The sequence below is a fragment of the Lactuca sativa genome, chromosome 5 (genome assembly GCF_002870075.4).
Source record: "Lactuca sativa cultivar Salinas chromosome 5, Lsat_Salinas_v11, whole genome shotgun sequence".
Lineage (NCBI taxonomy): Eukaryota > Viridiplantae > Streptophyta > Magnoliopsida > Asterales > Asteraceae > Lactuca > Lactuca sativa.
Genome location: NC_056627.2, coordinates 224455813 through 224471329, shown reverse-complemented (window position 1 = coordinate 224471329; position 15517 = coordinate 224455813). Strand labels below are relative to the sequence as shown.

The following is a 15517-nucleotide window of genomic DNA, read 5'->3' as shown; positions in this document are numbered from 1 at the left end:
AGAGAGAGAAAAAGATTTTATTTTTTTAATTATAGTAAAGATAATAAAAAACTAAATTAAAAAGACAAATTCATCATTTTAAATATTTTCAAATAACTTTAGATCAAATTCACAATAAATAAAACACTTTAGACCACTACAAATTCAAAATATCTTGGACAAAACATCTAATTTTTAACATACTCACAATTTTATCTTATTTAATTATCCAAATATTAATTCCAAAGAGCATAAGGTCCAATTTACCGATCCAAAATGCAAACCCTAGAAACCGTGTTAGAGGTACACGTGTGTGTTCACACACTCGGTGCGAAGTAGGGTTTAATAGACTGGGTTCCGCTTAACAGCTCTTTCTCTTTCTCCCACACCTAAGCCCCTCCTTGCTGTTTTTCTTTCGTTTGATCCACAGGCACAATCCCCAAATCAATCGATCCATTTATATGTCAATAGAAACACATCAATCTCCAGTGTTTAAACCACACTTTTGAATCGATACAATCTATCATGGCCGAAACTTTGAGCTTGATTGATAAGAATGCTATCGTCACTCAAAAACCCATTAGTCGTGAAAACCCAGGTGGTGAATCGACTGAATCTTTAGCTCCGGTGGATAAATCTCCTTTTAGAAGGATTGAGTTTCACCTAGCCAGGAAGCCCTTCACCGGGTTCACTAAAGGAGGCGGCGATGGGAGTTTTCGGCTTGAAACGCTCAATCCTACCTCCACGAGCTCAAATAATACGTATGGGAATCAGCAGGGCGTCGGATTGGATAGTGTTGGTGGTGGGTCTTCGGCTAAGAAAAGAGACGCATCGGAGTTAGGAAACGGGTTGGATCCAGAACTCAGTTTTGGAATTACTTTTCGGAGAATTGTAAGTTTCTTCAATTCTGTTCGAAGGATATAATTTAAAATTCTATTCAAATTCAGCCTTGTTTCCATAAGCATATGAGATTCTGTATTCAAATAGTTGAATAAGCAAAAAGTGATGGGACCATTCAAGCTAATTACTTTTGGATAACACATACTAGAGCCAATTACTGCAAAGATGATTATCGTACATTTGACAAACCTAGGTTCCTTAGACTGCAACATTTGTTGATTTAGGATACTTGTAGTTCATCTGTCGGTGGTCATTTGGGGTTTCATACTTTTGTGCTTGGCCATGAATTATCTCGTTTCTATGTTATTTTTTGCCTTTTCTACACAACTTTTGGTTATGTACTTTTATAATCGTTTGTTTTTTTATCATCCATGTTCAACTTTTATGTATTTTTGCAATAAGTTCCATAAGATCTTTATAATTCTTCTCTTGTTTCCATAAAAGTAAGTTCATGGCTTTTGCTCTATGATGTTGCTGACTGGCTGTTCAGTTTTTCTTCATCATGTATATTAGTTGCCACATAGCTTAAGAAAGTTTGATCTTTATTTAACGGGTTCAGTTTGTTATTATATATAATGCATAAGGTGTTGCTGGAATTTAGTCTGAATACTTTGCATCAGAATTCATTGAATGTCATTCTTCTTAATACATGTAAAGTGTTATGGGTTGCATTACTCGATCTAGACTTCTTTTAAAAACCACTTTTTCTGTTGCAAAAGAGAATTGTATACACTTGTTATAGCTTGGATGTTTTAAAACCATCTAAATTTGGATTCATAATGCTTACTCATTATACCATATAAATATCTGATAGTTATCATGTAGAATTATTGATTCTTGATTTTAAGACATAAAGTTTATATTTTTTTTTGTCATCATTGATGTGTCTTTAGATATTTGACAAATAGTCTTAACACTTGTCTTAAACTATCTATAGGGTGCAGGTTTGGAGAACCTTGGGAATACTTGCTTCCTCAACTCAGTACTCCAATGTTTAACATACACCGAGCCTTTAGCTGCATATTTACAAAGTGGAAAGCACCAAGTTACTTGTAAATATTTCACTTTTATCTCCCTTCAATAAATAGACACTCACAATCACAAACATGGCTACCCCTTGTGAGATAACCGATTTCTCCATTTACTTTATGAAGGTCAAAAAGCTGGATTTTGTGCATTGTGTGCTATCCAAAAACATGTCAGCCGTGCACTACAATCTTCAGGGAGATCATTAGCACCCAAGGATCTTGTTTCAAATTTGCGTTGTATCCTTCTATAACTTTATGCTCACCACTTTCTTGATTAAAATAAAAAAGATGATATCTTTATCACTTTTTCTATTTGAACTTACAACACTTGATCCAATAAGCTATATGCAAGAAAGAACAACTCAATAGAAAAAGTCAAGAAAATGAGGCTTTTCTCATAAAGTTATATTCTTTTATACATTTCCCCTCATTTCTTTGAACATCCTTGACTATATAATTAGGCATATCTAGGACTTTTAGGAATTCAAGGCAAGAGGATGCTCATGAGTACATGGTAAATTTATTGGAATCAATGCACAAATGTTGCTTACCTACAGGAGTCCCTAGTGAATCACAAAGTGCCTATGATAAAAGTTTAGTCCACAAGATATTTGGTGGTCGTCTCCGAAGTCAGGTAATAGTCTCTCTTCTGTGAAACAGACGTAAATGCTCTTCTCATCTTCATCATTGGAAATAGCCCTAGAAAGCTCCTGTTACAACAAAGTGTCAATTTTTCAGGTGAAATGCATGCAGTGTAACTATTGCTCTAACAAATTCGATCCATTCTTGGATTTAAGCCTGGAGATATTGAGAGCAGACACTTTGTATAAAGCTTTTGCAAATTTCACTGCTAAAGAACAGTTAGATGGAGGGGCAAAACAGTATCAGTGCCAACAATGCAAGCAAAAAGTCAAGGCTTTAAAACAGCTTACAGTTCACAAAGCTCCCAATGTCCTCACTGTTCACCTTAAAAGATTCGGTTCCCATATGTCAGGCCAAAAGATTGACAAGAAAATCCAATTCGGTTCTACTTTGGACTTAAAACCTTTTGTCACTGGTCCATATGTAAGTCAAGTTCATCTCTTTTCTTGGTTTTGTTGGTGTAAATTCAAGAAAAAGCAACATAATAGAAAGAAATGACACTAGATTGATGTTTTTTTTGCATTTTACAAACCTTTTATTACAATTCAGGATGGGGATTTGAAGTACACTCTATATGGGGTTTTGGTTCATGCTGGTTGGAGTACACATTCTGGGCACTATTATTGCTTTGTTAGGACATCTAGTGGCATGTGGTATTCACTTGATGACAATCGTGTATATCAAGTGAGTGAAAAGAAGGTTTTTGAGCAGAAAGCCTACATGTTGTTTTATTTCCGTGATCAAAAGAGTTTTCCATCAAAGAAAACTACAGATGTTGTTCATCAGAAAGAAAAGATTCCAATGAATAATGGCCTCAGTGTATCAAAAGAAACCCAAAAGATTCCAATGAGTAATGGCCTCAATGTATCAAAAGAGACCCAAAAGATTCCAATGAGAAATGGTTCCAGTGTTGTACCAAAAGACACCCCAATACCCCTGAATGTACCAAAAGAGACCCAAATATCCTCAATTGTACAAAAAGAGACCCAAATGAATGTCATTTTAAGTAATGGATCTTCAGTTACAGGTGCAACAGAACAAAAAGCAAAGAAAGAAGATTTGGTTCCAAAAAGTTCAGAAAGCTCAGTCAACTCCAAAAATGGAGATTTTAGTGTCCCGAATGTGAATCTTGGAAATGCTGAAAGTAAAACAGATAAGGGTGAAACTTTGAAGGTAAAAATTTCTCATTTTTTGTATGGAGTTTATTAGTTTGTTCTTTTCTCATTTTTAATTGTATAAGTTTACAGGAAAATGGTAGAGGTGAGTTGGTTGTTGGAAGCAATAGTGGTGGTGATGGTGAAAAGGGGGCTGCAATGGTAGTAGATACACCAGACTTGCCAAAAATGGAAAGTTTGACCAACAAGGAACCTCATGACCAAAAAGTCCACAAGAAAGCAAAGAACTTACCAGAAATGGGAAGTTTGACCAAGAAGAAGGATGTTGACCGGAAACCCAACAAGAAAGTAAAGAACTTTTTGAAGTGCAAGAAAATTGTAAGTATGAAAGTCAGTGCAAATGTTCTAATGGGGACTTCATTAAACCGAAGGAAGAAAAAGAAACATAAGCAAGGCAAAAAGATCAAGAAACTTGATAAAGAAAAGTCGGTCAATGAAGGTCAACCTTCATCTAAAAAAGTCAAAGAACAGGATGTGGTCAAACCTCCAGTTGAAAATGGATTCAAAGAGAGGGTTAATAAAGATGGAGCTGTTCTTGCAACAAATGACTTAAATGGTGTCTCAACAGGAATCCAATCAAATCATTTGAGGGATAATTCAACACAAAAAGATTTGCTTCATTTGCTTACAAGAGGTTTAGATGACAGAACTGGTGAGTAATTTTAAAATTTTTTTTTTTGCTGCATTTTGGTTATAATAATATCCATTAATGTCAAAAAAGAAAGGGACGTTTTGGGAAATTGAAGGAAAAAAGAAGTTTGACCGTTTTTTGACTTATGTTTGTGTGATTTCAGTCCCTCGTTGGGATGAAGGGGAGTCGACAACTTCTCATATAAGAGAAAGAAAACGAGATCTCACCATTGGTTACATTGGAGATGAATGGTGAGTTTTAAAGCTGATTTTTTTACATGTATTTTAATCTTTATAAACTCTTATGCATAACCCTTGACCACTTTTTGTTATAATTTATCAGGGATGAAGAATATGACAGAGGAAAGAGGAAGAAAGTAAGGATTTCAAAAACCGAATTTGATGGAAAGAATCCGTTTCAAGATATTGCAAATGAGAGGTTAAAATCGGAAAAACCGAATTTGTCGAAAAGACCCGTGAACATGAAAAACGAGCATTTTAAAAAGTCAAGATCTGGGAGACCTTTTAGGTTATGATGTGGAAATTATGACAAGTTTTTTGGTTGATGAGAATTGAGAATTGAGAATTGAGAATGCCCGAGATAATTTATGAGGTGTTTTCTTGGAAATTCTTTTCCGATTTGTAGATTTTGCCCGAGTTTGTGAGGTGTGGGAGTAATTTTAGTTTTCATGTTTGAAATTAGGGTTTTGAATTGAGGTGGTGTTTATGACTACTTGTGAACATGGTGAAAAATGTATGTGTTTTGTATTTTGTTTAAGAGGATATGGAACTCATGTGTCTTTAAATGTTTTCACATAAAATACTAAATGTTGTCTTTGTTCTATTTTTTACCCTTTCACGATTATAGCTTATAATGTTTATAATTTATAATATACATTTTTTTTATAAACTAGTAATTAATACTAATGTTTATTAAAGAAATTGAATCAAATTGCATTGGGACCAGAGCATATAAAGCCGATTCAGACATGGTCCTATATTTTGTATCCTTGGACCACGATCTCTAAATCTAATTATGACATGAATTTAATTAAAAAGAATACTATATTATATATATATATATATATATATATATATATATATATATATATATATATATATATATATATATATATATATATATATATATATATATATATATATATTCAATCATTTATTTTTTTCATATTCAGAAAAGCAATGTATAATAATTGGTCTTGGGCATGAGGCACTATGATTAACAATCGCCCTACAAGTCTAATGATAACTTTCTTCAACAACAAGCTTCCATAAGTGATAAGTTCTCATGCAATCACTAAATGATTTTTCTTGAAACAATTATATTTTCCACCACAAAGCATATTTACCATTTAGTGATTCTTTTTAGATTTTCATAGAATGTGGTTGGTGATCCCGTTTCTTGGTTGTTTTGCAAGGTATATGTATTTAATGTAAAAAAGGAGGGTCTCTAACGTTTTTTCCAAATGTAACACGATGAAGATATTACCAACTTTGGAAGTTTGTTTATTGTCTTAACCACTTAAGACTATAATTCATACCTTAAGTTTGTAATCATGATTTTTGGCTTAATTATGTCAAGTTCTTTTGCAAACAAGAGTTATTTTAACAAATGGAAGCTAGAAGACCCTTTTTGAAAAGTCTGAAGTCTTTTAGGAATGACTTAATAATTCTTGTGATGTTCACAACAATTATTAATAGTAAATGACTTGGTTTATATATTTTTTGATGCATGCTTGTGATATATATATATATATATATATATATATATATATATATATATATATATATATATATATATATATATATATATATATATATATACGGCCCAAAAGGGACAACATACTACCCTAAATGAAGATCTAAGTAATAGAAAGCCAAGATATCAACTTTATACCTCAAATGAGTCAGAAATGCAGCTCAAACTCTGCATCTACTAGCTTCCTCTTGAATCCCCAAGCTTCTCTTTCCTTCACAAGCTTCAAAATCACAAAGGATGCACAAAATGGCTCAAAACTCTCCAAAAGTGGATTAGGGTTTCTTGGCTAGGGTTTGGGACGATGGAGGCTGTAAATGAGGCTAGACTTTGGAGGTTAAGGTGTTTAAATAGGATGCAAAACCCTTAAAATTAGAGTTTCATTCTGGCAACCCTACTCGTCGAGTTGAGTGCCTCAACTCATCGAGTAGACTTTAAGTTCCGCGTCCAAAATCCATTCCTACTCGATGAGTTTGGGGCCTCCAACTCGTTGAGTTCTTGAACAAAAATGAAAAAATCTTATTTAAAATACATACCAGGAACCAGACGTTACATAGTGTTTTAGGATTTCATGTATGGATGGGTAACTGATTGCTTAGGTAATGCTAAGTCACTCACAACGGGATTGAATAATCTCAGAGTAAATGATTTGACCCTATTGCGCAGCTCTCGTCTGAGTCTAACCGTTGCCGGGATGAATATGTTACTTGAAGGATTATTTGAACCTTATGTCGAGTATGAGTGTTCTGTAGCGGTATATGGTCGGTGATTTTGCTCCGTTCTAGATAGCAGGGTGAGCAAGGATTGGAAGCAATTTGTGTGGTGCTAGACTCTATAAGGATGCTTTGGTGGCATATCTGACATGGAGTCAGGCCATTGAGACTTCGACTTCAAATTTCAGGTGAAGTAGGGTTGGTTTTATTCGAGAGATTGAGGAGTTGTTCTTCACCGGGTTTGAAGAATTATTCTAAAGATTCGTTGTATGATCAGAGTTGGAAGGGTTATGACTCGTTTGCCATCAATTGGGAGAAGGCATGGGTTGTTTCAACACGGGCAAGCTGTCCGGAAGTCAAGTTATTATAGATGTTAGGTCCCAGAAGGTAGAAGTGGCTTGCAAGGGCTGAAGGTTCGGGTGTTAGTTTCGAGATAAAAGTTTCGGGTACCCTTGGGAGGCTATTATATGTGCAAAATTTCCAATCATGATGATCAGGTTGATTGCCTTGGTATGAATGTTAATAATGAGTGATTTCGAGGACAAAATCTAATTTAAGCGGGGGAGAGTTGTAACACTCGGTTTCAGATTTGTCTTGTTGTTTGGGGTTGCGGCCCAATCATCAGTTGTTATTGTTGGATTTAGTGTCTAAGCCCATAACTATAATTGGTATGTAATTGAACCGAGAGTAGCATGATCCATTTGGGTTGAATGGCACCAGAACAATTTGTAAGGATGGACTTTTGAGAAGAGGATGTTTATTATTAATATTTATTAATATATTATAAGTTCTAATATATTAATATGAAATCATATTATTATTTAATTAGTATTGATCAACAATTAATTTGGAATTAATTTAGTGATAAAAAAAGACTAATTAAATATAAGGGGTTGATTTGGTAGATCAATCATTCTTATGATGTGGGCTTATGGTTATTCAGGATGGGCTAAACCAATACGGTAGTCCATGGATAGTCCATGGAGGTTTAACCCATGGATCCTAAGTAAGATGAAAAGTCATGCACATTAGGGTTTACATGGATGTAACCCTAATCCTAGCCACGCTATATAAGAAGACCCTAGGCTACTAAAATCGGCACATAGAGTGATCTTTGGAAGAGCATAGCCAATTTTGTGTGCAAGTAATCCTCTCTCAAGTCCCCCATTATTGGTGGTGTTGTGTGAAGCATTTAAGGCATTACATTTGGGGTGCTAGGCTCTTAAAGGTCCAAGGAAACAAACTACAAGAAAAGGTATGTCAACTAACTAGTTTTTGTTATACAAGTACCCATGTTTTGCATACTAGTTAGGATCATGCTTTGGAAAATCAAATTGCATGTATAATTAGAGAAAACATAGATCCAAAGCATTTAGGGTTGTATGTGTACCTTAAGGTTGTTAGAGTGCTCAAAACCCATCATTGGTATTAGAGACTAGGATTGTTTTCTATTATACTTGATGTTTTATTGGTTTTCAAAGTTGGAAAAATCAAATTTCTGCATTTTGACAGGTGAACTCGCCGAGTCCACTGGGTGACTCGCCGAGTCCACTCAGAAGACCATCTCGACGAGTCCAGTTCATGCACTCGCGGAGTTGGTGCTCATGTGTGCAGAATTTCGAGTTTTTGGCAGAAATTGGATTAAGATCATTACCCTAAACTGTTTTTTTAACCATGAAATCTGTTTTTTCATAAGGTAATGATCATGCTTGTCCAATTAAAAGATAATTGTCATAATTTCAATATTTGTATTAGTTTATATGATTAGGCTAATTTCTTGAAGATTGATGATATGAATTATCTTATGCTTATGAGTTTAACTAGATCATGTATGAATGATTTGATTATTGTGAAGATTAAATTAATGATCAAAATGGTTTTAATGGACTCCATAACTTGTCCTCAAGTTATGGAAAACAAAAAGTCTTTTTCTTTAAAAGTCATTAAACTCATAAGTTAAGAAAACAAAATGTTTTGAATAGTGTCAACACTTGTCCTCAAGTATTAGAATTTGTAAAGTCACACTTATGAATACTTTAATTCCAAACTTTATAATTTTAAAAGTTTAAAATTCAACCCTTATAGTATTATAATACTATATGTTTAATAATTATATATATGTATAAGACAAGTCAGTCTTACCGTTAGTAGGCCTCATTCACGAAGTCGGTCTATAAGGGGGGTATAAGGTTAATGCCTATAAAATGGTGCTTTAATGGGTGTCCACTCTCACCCACCGATTCCTTGACTGGTGGAGGGTCGTTTGCCGAACGGGTAGGATATGACATTAATTCTCATTAAAAGTATAATGAAAATTATAAAGTAACTAAATGTTTTATTAAATTCTCAATCTTAGTTACTTTAGGAAAATGTGAAATTGATGCTAATCCATGAAATTGCACTTTGCACCTTGCCAAGTCGTTAATGGAGCGTGTGTGGTTAACCGACACATTAACTAGGGGTGAGCATGGTGCAGTTTGGTGCGGTTTTAAGGGAAAACCGAACCGCAAACCGCATGGTGCGGTTTTTGCATTCTTAAAACCGTTGGGTGCGGTTTTTCAATGGTTCGGTTTTGCGGTTTTTAAATGCGGTTTCGGTTTGTATCGGTGCGGTTTCAGTTTTAAACCTATAGACTGTGATGGAGAATAGTCGCTGGGAGTGATGTCGTAACTCGCAAGACAAGACGGTCATAAACTATATTATAATTTCGTGTGTAACAGAAGTCAAAAGGTAGGAGGGAAGGTAAAAAAAAAGGTAGGAGGGAAGGTTAAAAAAAACGGTGGGATTGGAGCTAGTCGGTAGTCGCTGGAGGTAAATTGAATTCCTTTTCAATATGTGGATTGTGGAATATGGATTAAATTTACCCAATGTAAATTCGTAAAACTCAAATAATGGAAGTCAACAATTAGTTTTTATATATATATATATATATATATATATATATATATATATATACACACACACACACACACACACACCTACGGTGCGGTTCGGTTTTGGTGGACCGGTTTTTGGATAAAAACCGCACCGCACCGTTGACCTTCGGTTTTTGCATAAACAAAAACCGCACCATTGGTTTTTTCATCGGGTTCGGTTTGTCGGTTGCGGTTTATTGCGGTTTCATTGGTTTTTTTTAATCGGTTCGGTTTTTGCTCACCCCTAACAGTAACTTGGACTAGTAAAGATGGCAAAGGGTAGCTTGGTGTTTATCATAGATAGATGGAGCGCGTGTGGTTAACCGGCACATTGATTAGGTGATAAATGACATCGAGTGTACCAAGTTAATTTGCATGGTTATTCACACCTTGTTTGTGATCCTTGGTATCCCGGTCACAAACCTGAAGGGCATAATCGAGATTTAAACATACCATTTAAAAGCTCAATGAATCTCAAAGGAATATATGAATTTCAATCCAATTAAAACTTAATAATCTATTTCGTTTTTCATGGTGCAAATTGGTAAATCGTCATTTACCTACCTTCAAATATTTTGCAAGTTGGATTATGACATCCCTCTTCCAAATTGTAAAATATTGTGTTGGGTCCTAGCCTTAATATTTCATTTGGGTGTTATATTAAGGGATTTTATCTAATCTAAACTTTGTCTTTCTTTCTTTTCAAATGTCTTCCAACACTGCTTCTGGCTCTAACCCTACTAGCTCATTCTCTTTCATGAACTTGTGTGGGAGAGTCATCTTTGATGGTTCCAACTTCAATGACTGGATTAGGACCATCAGGATGGTTACTCGCTATGAGGACAAGGAATATATCCTAGAAAAGGAGCTTAAGGAAATCGATGAGTCTTCTGATACTCTTGAGGAGATCGCTGAGTTTAGGACTCATGAGAAAGATGCCACCAAGGTGTCTTGTATCATGTTGGCCACCATGACAGTTGAAATCCAAAAGTCCTATGAGGACTTATACCCTTTTGAGATGCACCAAGACCTGATGAAAAAATACCATCATAATGCTTGTCAAGAGAGGTATGAAATTATCTCTTCCATGATAACAACTAAGATGAAGGATGGTGAACCCATCACGACCCACTTGTAGAAAATGCAAAGGTTTGTGGACCGTTTGCTAAAATTGAATGTGAACTTCGATGAGGAGTTGGCTATAGATATCATTCTAAACTCCTTACCTCCATGTTATGACCAGTTCCGCATGACCTATCATATGACCAAGGAGGAGGTTACACTTAGCAAACTTCAAGGACTTTTGAGGACTGTTGAAAGTAGTCTCAAAGGTAAATCGGTTGTTACTAATCCTACCACCGCCCTTGTTATGGCAATTGGACAAGGGAGGAGGAAGAAGAGGAAGGCTCCCTCTAAGAGATGTAAGGGAAAGTATATTGATGGATCCTCTTCAAGTGGGACCAAGGCTGGTTCTACTGCTCCCTCTACCATTCCTAAGGAAGCAGAGTGTTTCTATTCTCATGAGAAAGGGCACTAGAAGCAAAGCTGCCCTAAATACTTGCAGGATGTTAAAAATGGGAAGGTTAAGGCCACCCATGTAGGTATTTATACTATTCTATCTAATATCTCATCACATTCTTGTTTTTGGGTCCTTGATACAGGTTATGGATTTCACATTTGTTCTGATATGCAGGGCCTAAAAAGAAGCAAGGATGTGGAGCACGAGAAGATAAACTTGATCATGGGGAATAGGAAGGTTTCACCTGTCACCAAGATTGGAATTTACTCTTTATTGCTTAGTAGTGGGTTAGAGTAAGATTTGAATAATTGTTGCTACTCGTCTGAAATGGTGAGAAATATTATTTCCTTTCATGGTTTGTAAAAACAAGGTTTTATTTTTTCATTTGATAATGAAATTGGTGCTATTAATGTTTTTTTATAATAGTGTTTTTATTTTAAAGCATTACCTTGTAATGGTGTATGTGAAACTGTGATGGTTGTAGACAACTTAGGAAATAATGTGTTGTACATTGATTCTTCCAATGAATTGGATAAGGCATGCTTGTGGCATTGCCGTCTTGGACATGTCAGCAAGAACCATATAGGCCTACTCCAAAAGGCTGGAGTTTTGGAGTCATTCGACTTAAGGTTGGATGACACTTGCGAATCTTGCTTACTTGGAAAGATGACAAAGTCACCATTCACTGGTACTTGTGAAAGGGGTGAAGGTTTGTTGGATCTCATACACACCGATGTGTGTGGGCCCTTCAGAACCGCCACAAGGGATGCTAACCGCTTCTATGTAACTTTTACTGATGATTATAGTAGATATGGTTATGTCTACTTAATCAAACATAAGTCAGAAACCTCTGAGAAATTCAAAGAGTTTAAACAAGAAGTGGAGAATAAACTGGACAGGAAGATAAAGATGCTCCGATCCGATCGAGATGATGAGTATCTTAGTATTGAGTTCCTTGACAATCTTAAGGAATGTGGAATTGTTTCACAATTGACCCCACCTAGGACACCACAACTTAATGGTGTAGCTGAGAGAAGCAATCGAACCTTGTTGGACATGGTTCGTTCCATGATGAGTCAAGCTTCGTTATCTATCTCATTCTGGGGGTATGCCTTAGAGACTGCCACATATATCCTTAATCTAGTCCCAACTAAGAAGGTTGCCAAAACACCTCATGATACGTGGACAGGGAAGGTTCCCTCGTTAGCACACATCAAGGTTTGGGGTTGCGAGGCTTTCGTGAGGCGTGAAATCTCGAACCTCGTAGTGAGCGGTGTATTTTCATCGGCTACCCACAAAAATCCTTTGCTTATCTCTTCTACAGGCCGAGTGACAAAGTTGTCTTCGTTGCGAGGAAAGGAGTCTTGCGAGAGAGAGAAAGATAGCTCATAAAAGTAGGAGGCAAATTGACCTTGAAGAGCTTCAAGAGTCAAGCGGTGAAGGAACCTAAAACACTAGCGATCAAATTGAGGAGGAAACTCCTGTTGAGCCGATTGACGAGTTTGTACCTCTGAGGCATTCCAGTAGAGTTAGTGTTCCACCTGTGTTGTATGGTTTCCATCTAACATATGAGGGTGATACATTTATCAATGATAGAACACTAATAAATTTGGATGAACCTAACAACTACAAGGAAGCCCTGGCAGCCCCCAAGTCTACTAAATGGAAAGAGGCTATGGACAGTGAGATTTAGTCCATGTATGACAATCAAGTTTGGATCTTGGTTGACAATTTATTGGGTCGTAAGACAGTCGGGTGCAAATGGATCTTCAAGAAGAAGACCGATATGGATGGGAAAGTACACACATATAAGGCATAGCTGGTTGCGAAGGGCTTTACTCAAACTCCGAGAGTTGACTATGATGACCTTCTCACCAGTAGCGAAGATTAGTTCTATTAGGGTTATGCTAGCCATAGCTGCATTTCATGATTATGAAATATGAAAAATGGATGTAAAAACCGCTTTCCTTAATGGAAAGTTGGCTGAAGATGTTTACATGAGTCAGCCAGAGGGTTTTGTCGATGCAAATTACCCTAATAGAGTGTGTAAGCTTGAGAAATCCATTTATGTATTAAAACAAGCATATCACAGATGGAATCGTTGTTTCGATGAGAAAGTCAAAGAGTTTGGATTTTCGAGAAGTGAGGATGAGTCCTGTGTATATGTCAAAGCTAGTGGGAGCACGGTTAGCTTTCTGGTGTAATATGTGGATGACATACTTCTCATAGGAAATCACATCCCAACCTTGCAAGAGGTTAAGTCCTGGCATGGGAAGTGTTTCGCTATGAAGGACCTCGGAGAAGCTGCTTATATTCTTGGGACAAGGATATTGAGAGACAGGAGTAAGAGACTAACTGGACTTAGTCAAAGTACCTACTTGGAAAAGGTGTTGAAAAGATTCAGCATAATGGATTCCAAGAAAGGTGACTTACTGATCTAGAGTAATGCCAAGCTGCGTAAAACTCAGAGTCCGAGTACAAAGGTTGAGATAGATGAGATGATCCGAGTACCATATGCTTCCTCTGTTGGCTCAATCATGTATTCTATGACTTGTACTTGACCTGATGTGGCCTTTGCTTTGAGTATGGTCAACAGATATCAAGAGAATCCTGGCAAGACTTACTGAACTGCGGTAAAGAACATTCTTAAGTACCTGCAGAGGACTAAGGACTGGGTGCTTACCCTCGGTGGGAGTGATGAATTGAGAGTGGTGGGGTAAAGTGACACCATCTTTTAGACCGACGTAGATAATTCCGCTCTTAGTCGAGCTTGGTATTTACCATGAATGGAGGAACAATAACTTGGAAAAGTTACAAGGAGGAGATAGTAGCTGATTCAAGTTGCGAATCAGAGTACATAGCAGCAAGCGAGGCGGCTAAGGAGGCAATATGGCTAAAGAACTTCATTGGAGACCTTGGAGTTGTATCAGCTATAAAGGAGCCTATGGAGATTTTCTATGACAGCGAGAGTGCAGTTGCCTTAACCAAGGAACCAAGGGATCATGGCAGATCACGACATATCCACATAAAATATCACTTCGTAAGACATCGGATAGAAGAAGGAATCCTCGTAGCAAAGAGGGTATCGTCATAGGAGAACCCAACAAATCCCCTCACGAAGGGACTGAGTAGGGTTAAGCACTTACAGCATGCGAGGCGCATCGAGCTGAAGGAAGATATTAGTTTTAATGATTAGATAGTTTTGAAACTTGTAATAGTTGAAATGTAATTGACATTTGATGATTAAATAAAAGATGTTTTTTTATTTATAGGTAATGTTACTATCTTGTTTCAATCATTTACTATTGTTTCACTTTGCATGTTTTGACTTTCAGAATAATTATATTATTCAAACTATCCACAGTCAATCATACTCTGGAAGTAGGTATTGAGACAAGACTGTCATGAATTTGGCTTGTAGATTGTCAGGATTGCTACAACATTCATGAGTGCTCATAAGGTCTGAGTATTAGATTAAACCCACGCTCACTTGTATCACTTCATTGAATTTATCTCGAGTGATCGTGAGACGATAATATCATATAAGTCTTCAAACCAAGAGATATGAGTTGTTGACTATGAGTTGGTTGTACACTGATAGTACGAAACCGCATCAGTAACTTGATGTTATAAAACGTGCTATTGTGTACAATTTAATGAGTAGTTAGTACAAGCATATGAGTCGAATTTTATCTGTTACTTTTAGTCCTTGGAGGCTTAAAAGCGATATCTTGTTCCCCTCGATGATTTTGTTTTGACTTATGTGCTGGGCCTGGTCAGAACTAAATTGATGTGTTCGATTAAGTTCTATATCAAACAAATAGGAAATCGAGAAAAAAAACTGTTGGACAATAAGTATGATGTTGTTCCATGTATTTGTCTGGCTGATATCTTGAGAATAGAGGATTATATGATCACTTATCTAAAATGGCGCGTCGTAGTTCGACAGAGGCTTTTAAGAGCTACGATTGCTAGTCGGTGTTTTAAGTCGTACCTGCAGTTATAGTTATTAGACTTATCCAAGCGGGAGACTGTTGGATTTAGTGTCTAAGCCCATAACTATAATTGGTATGTACTTGACCCGAGAATAGCTTGGTCCATTTGGGTTGCATGACACCAGAACAATTTGTAAGGATGGACTTTTATGAGAAGAGGATATTTATGATTTATTAATATATTATAAGTTCTAATATATTAATATGAAATCATATTATTATTTAATTAGTATTGATCAAGAATTAA

At 36.3% G+C, this 15517-nt stretch overlaps 1 protein-coding gene across 1 annotated transcript; it reads left to right on the top strand.

The window, feature by feature from the left end:
* The first annotated feature begins 341 nt into the window (after positions 1 to 341).
* On the top strand, positions 342 to 5198 carry LOC111909247 (ubiquitin carboxyl-terminal hydrolase 23). The gene is made up of 9 exons (XM_023905039.3): positions 342 to 870; positions 1817 to 1931; positions 2034 to 2144; positions 2369 to 2541; positions 2646 to 2972; positions 3099 to 3722; positions 3797 to 4376; positions 4519 to 4606; positions 4698 to 5198. The coding sequence occupies exons 1-9, from the start codon at positions 505 to 507 to the stop codon at positions 4888 to 4890; spliced, it is 2577 nt and encodes an 858-aa protein (XP_023760807.1). The 5' UTR covers positions 342 to 504; the 3' UTR covers positions 4891 to 5198.
* The last annotated feature ends 10319 nt before the right edge of the window (positions 5199 to 15517 follow it).

Excerpts from the sequence above, each read along its gene's own strand:
- LOC111909247 (XM_023905039.3), top strand. The coding sequence starts at position 505 with ATGGCCGAAACTTTGAGCTTGATTGATAAGAATGCTATCGTCACTCAA. Across the intron at positions 4,377-4,518 it reads AGGTTTAGATGACAGAACTG|TCCCTCGTTGGGATGAAGGG; the intron begins GTGAGTAATTTT and ends GTGTGATTTCAG. Across the intron at positions 4,607-4,697 it reads GGTTACATTGGAGATGAATG|GGATGAAGAATATGACAGAG; the intron begins GTGAGTTTTAAA and ends ATAATTTATCAG.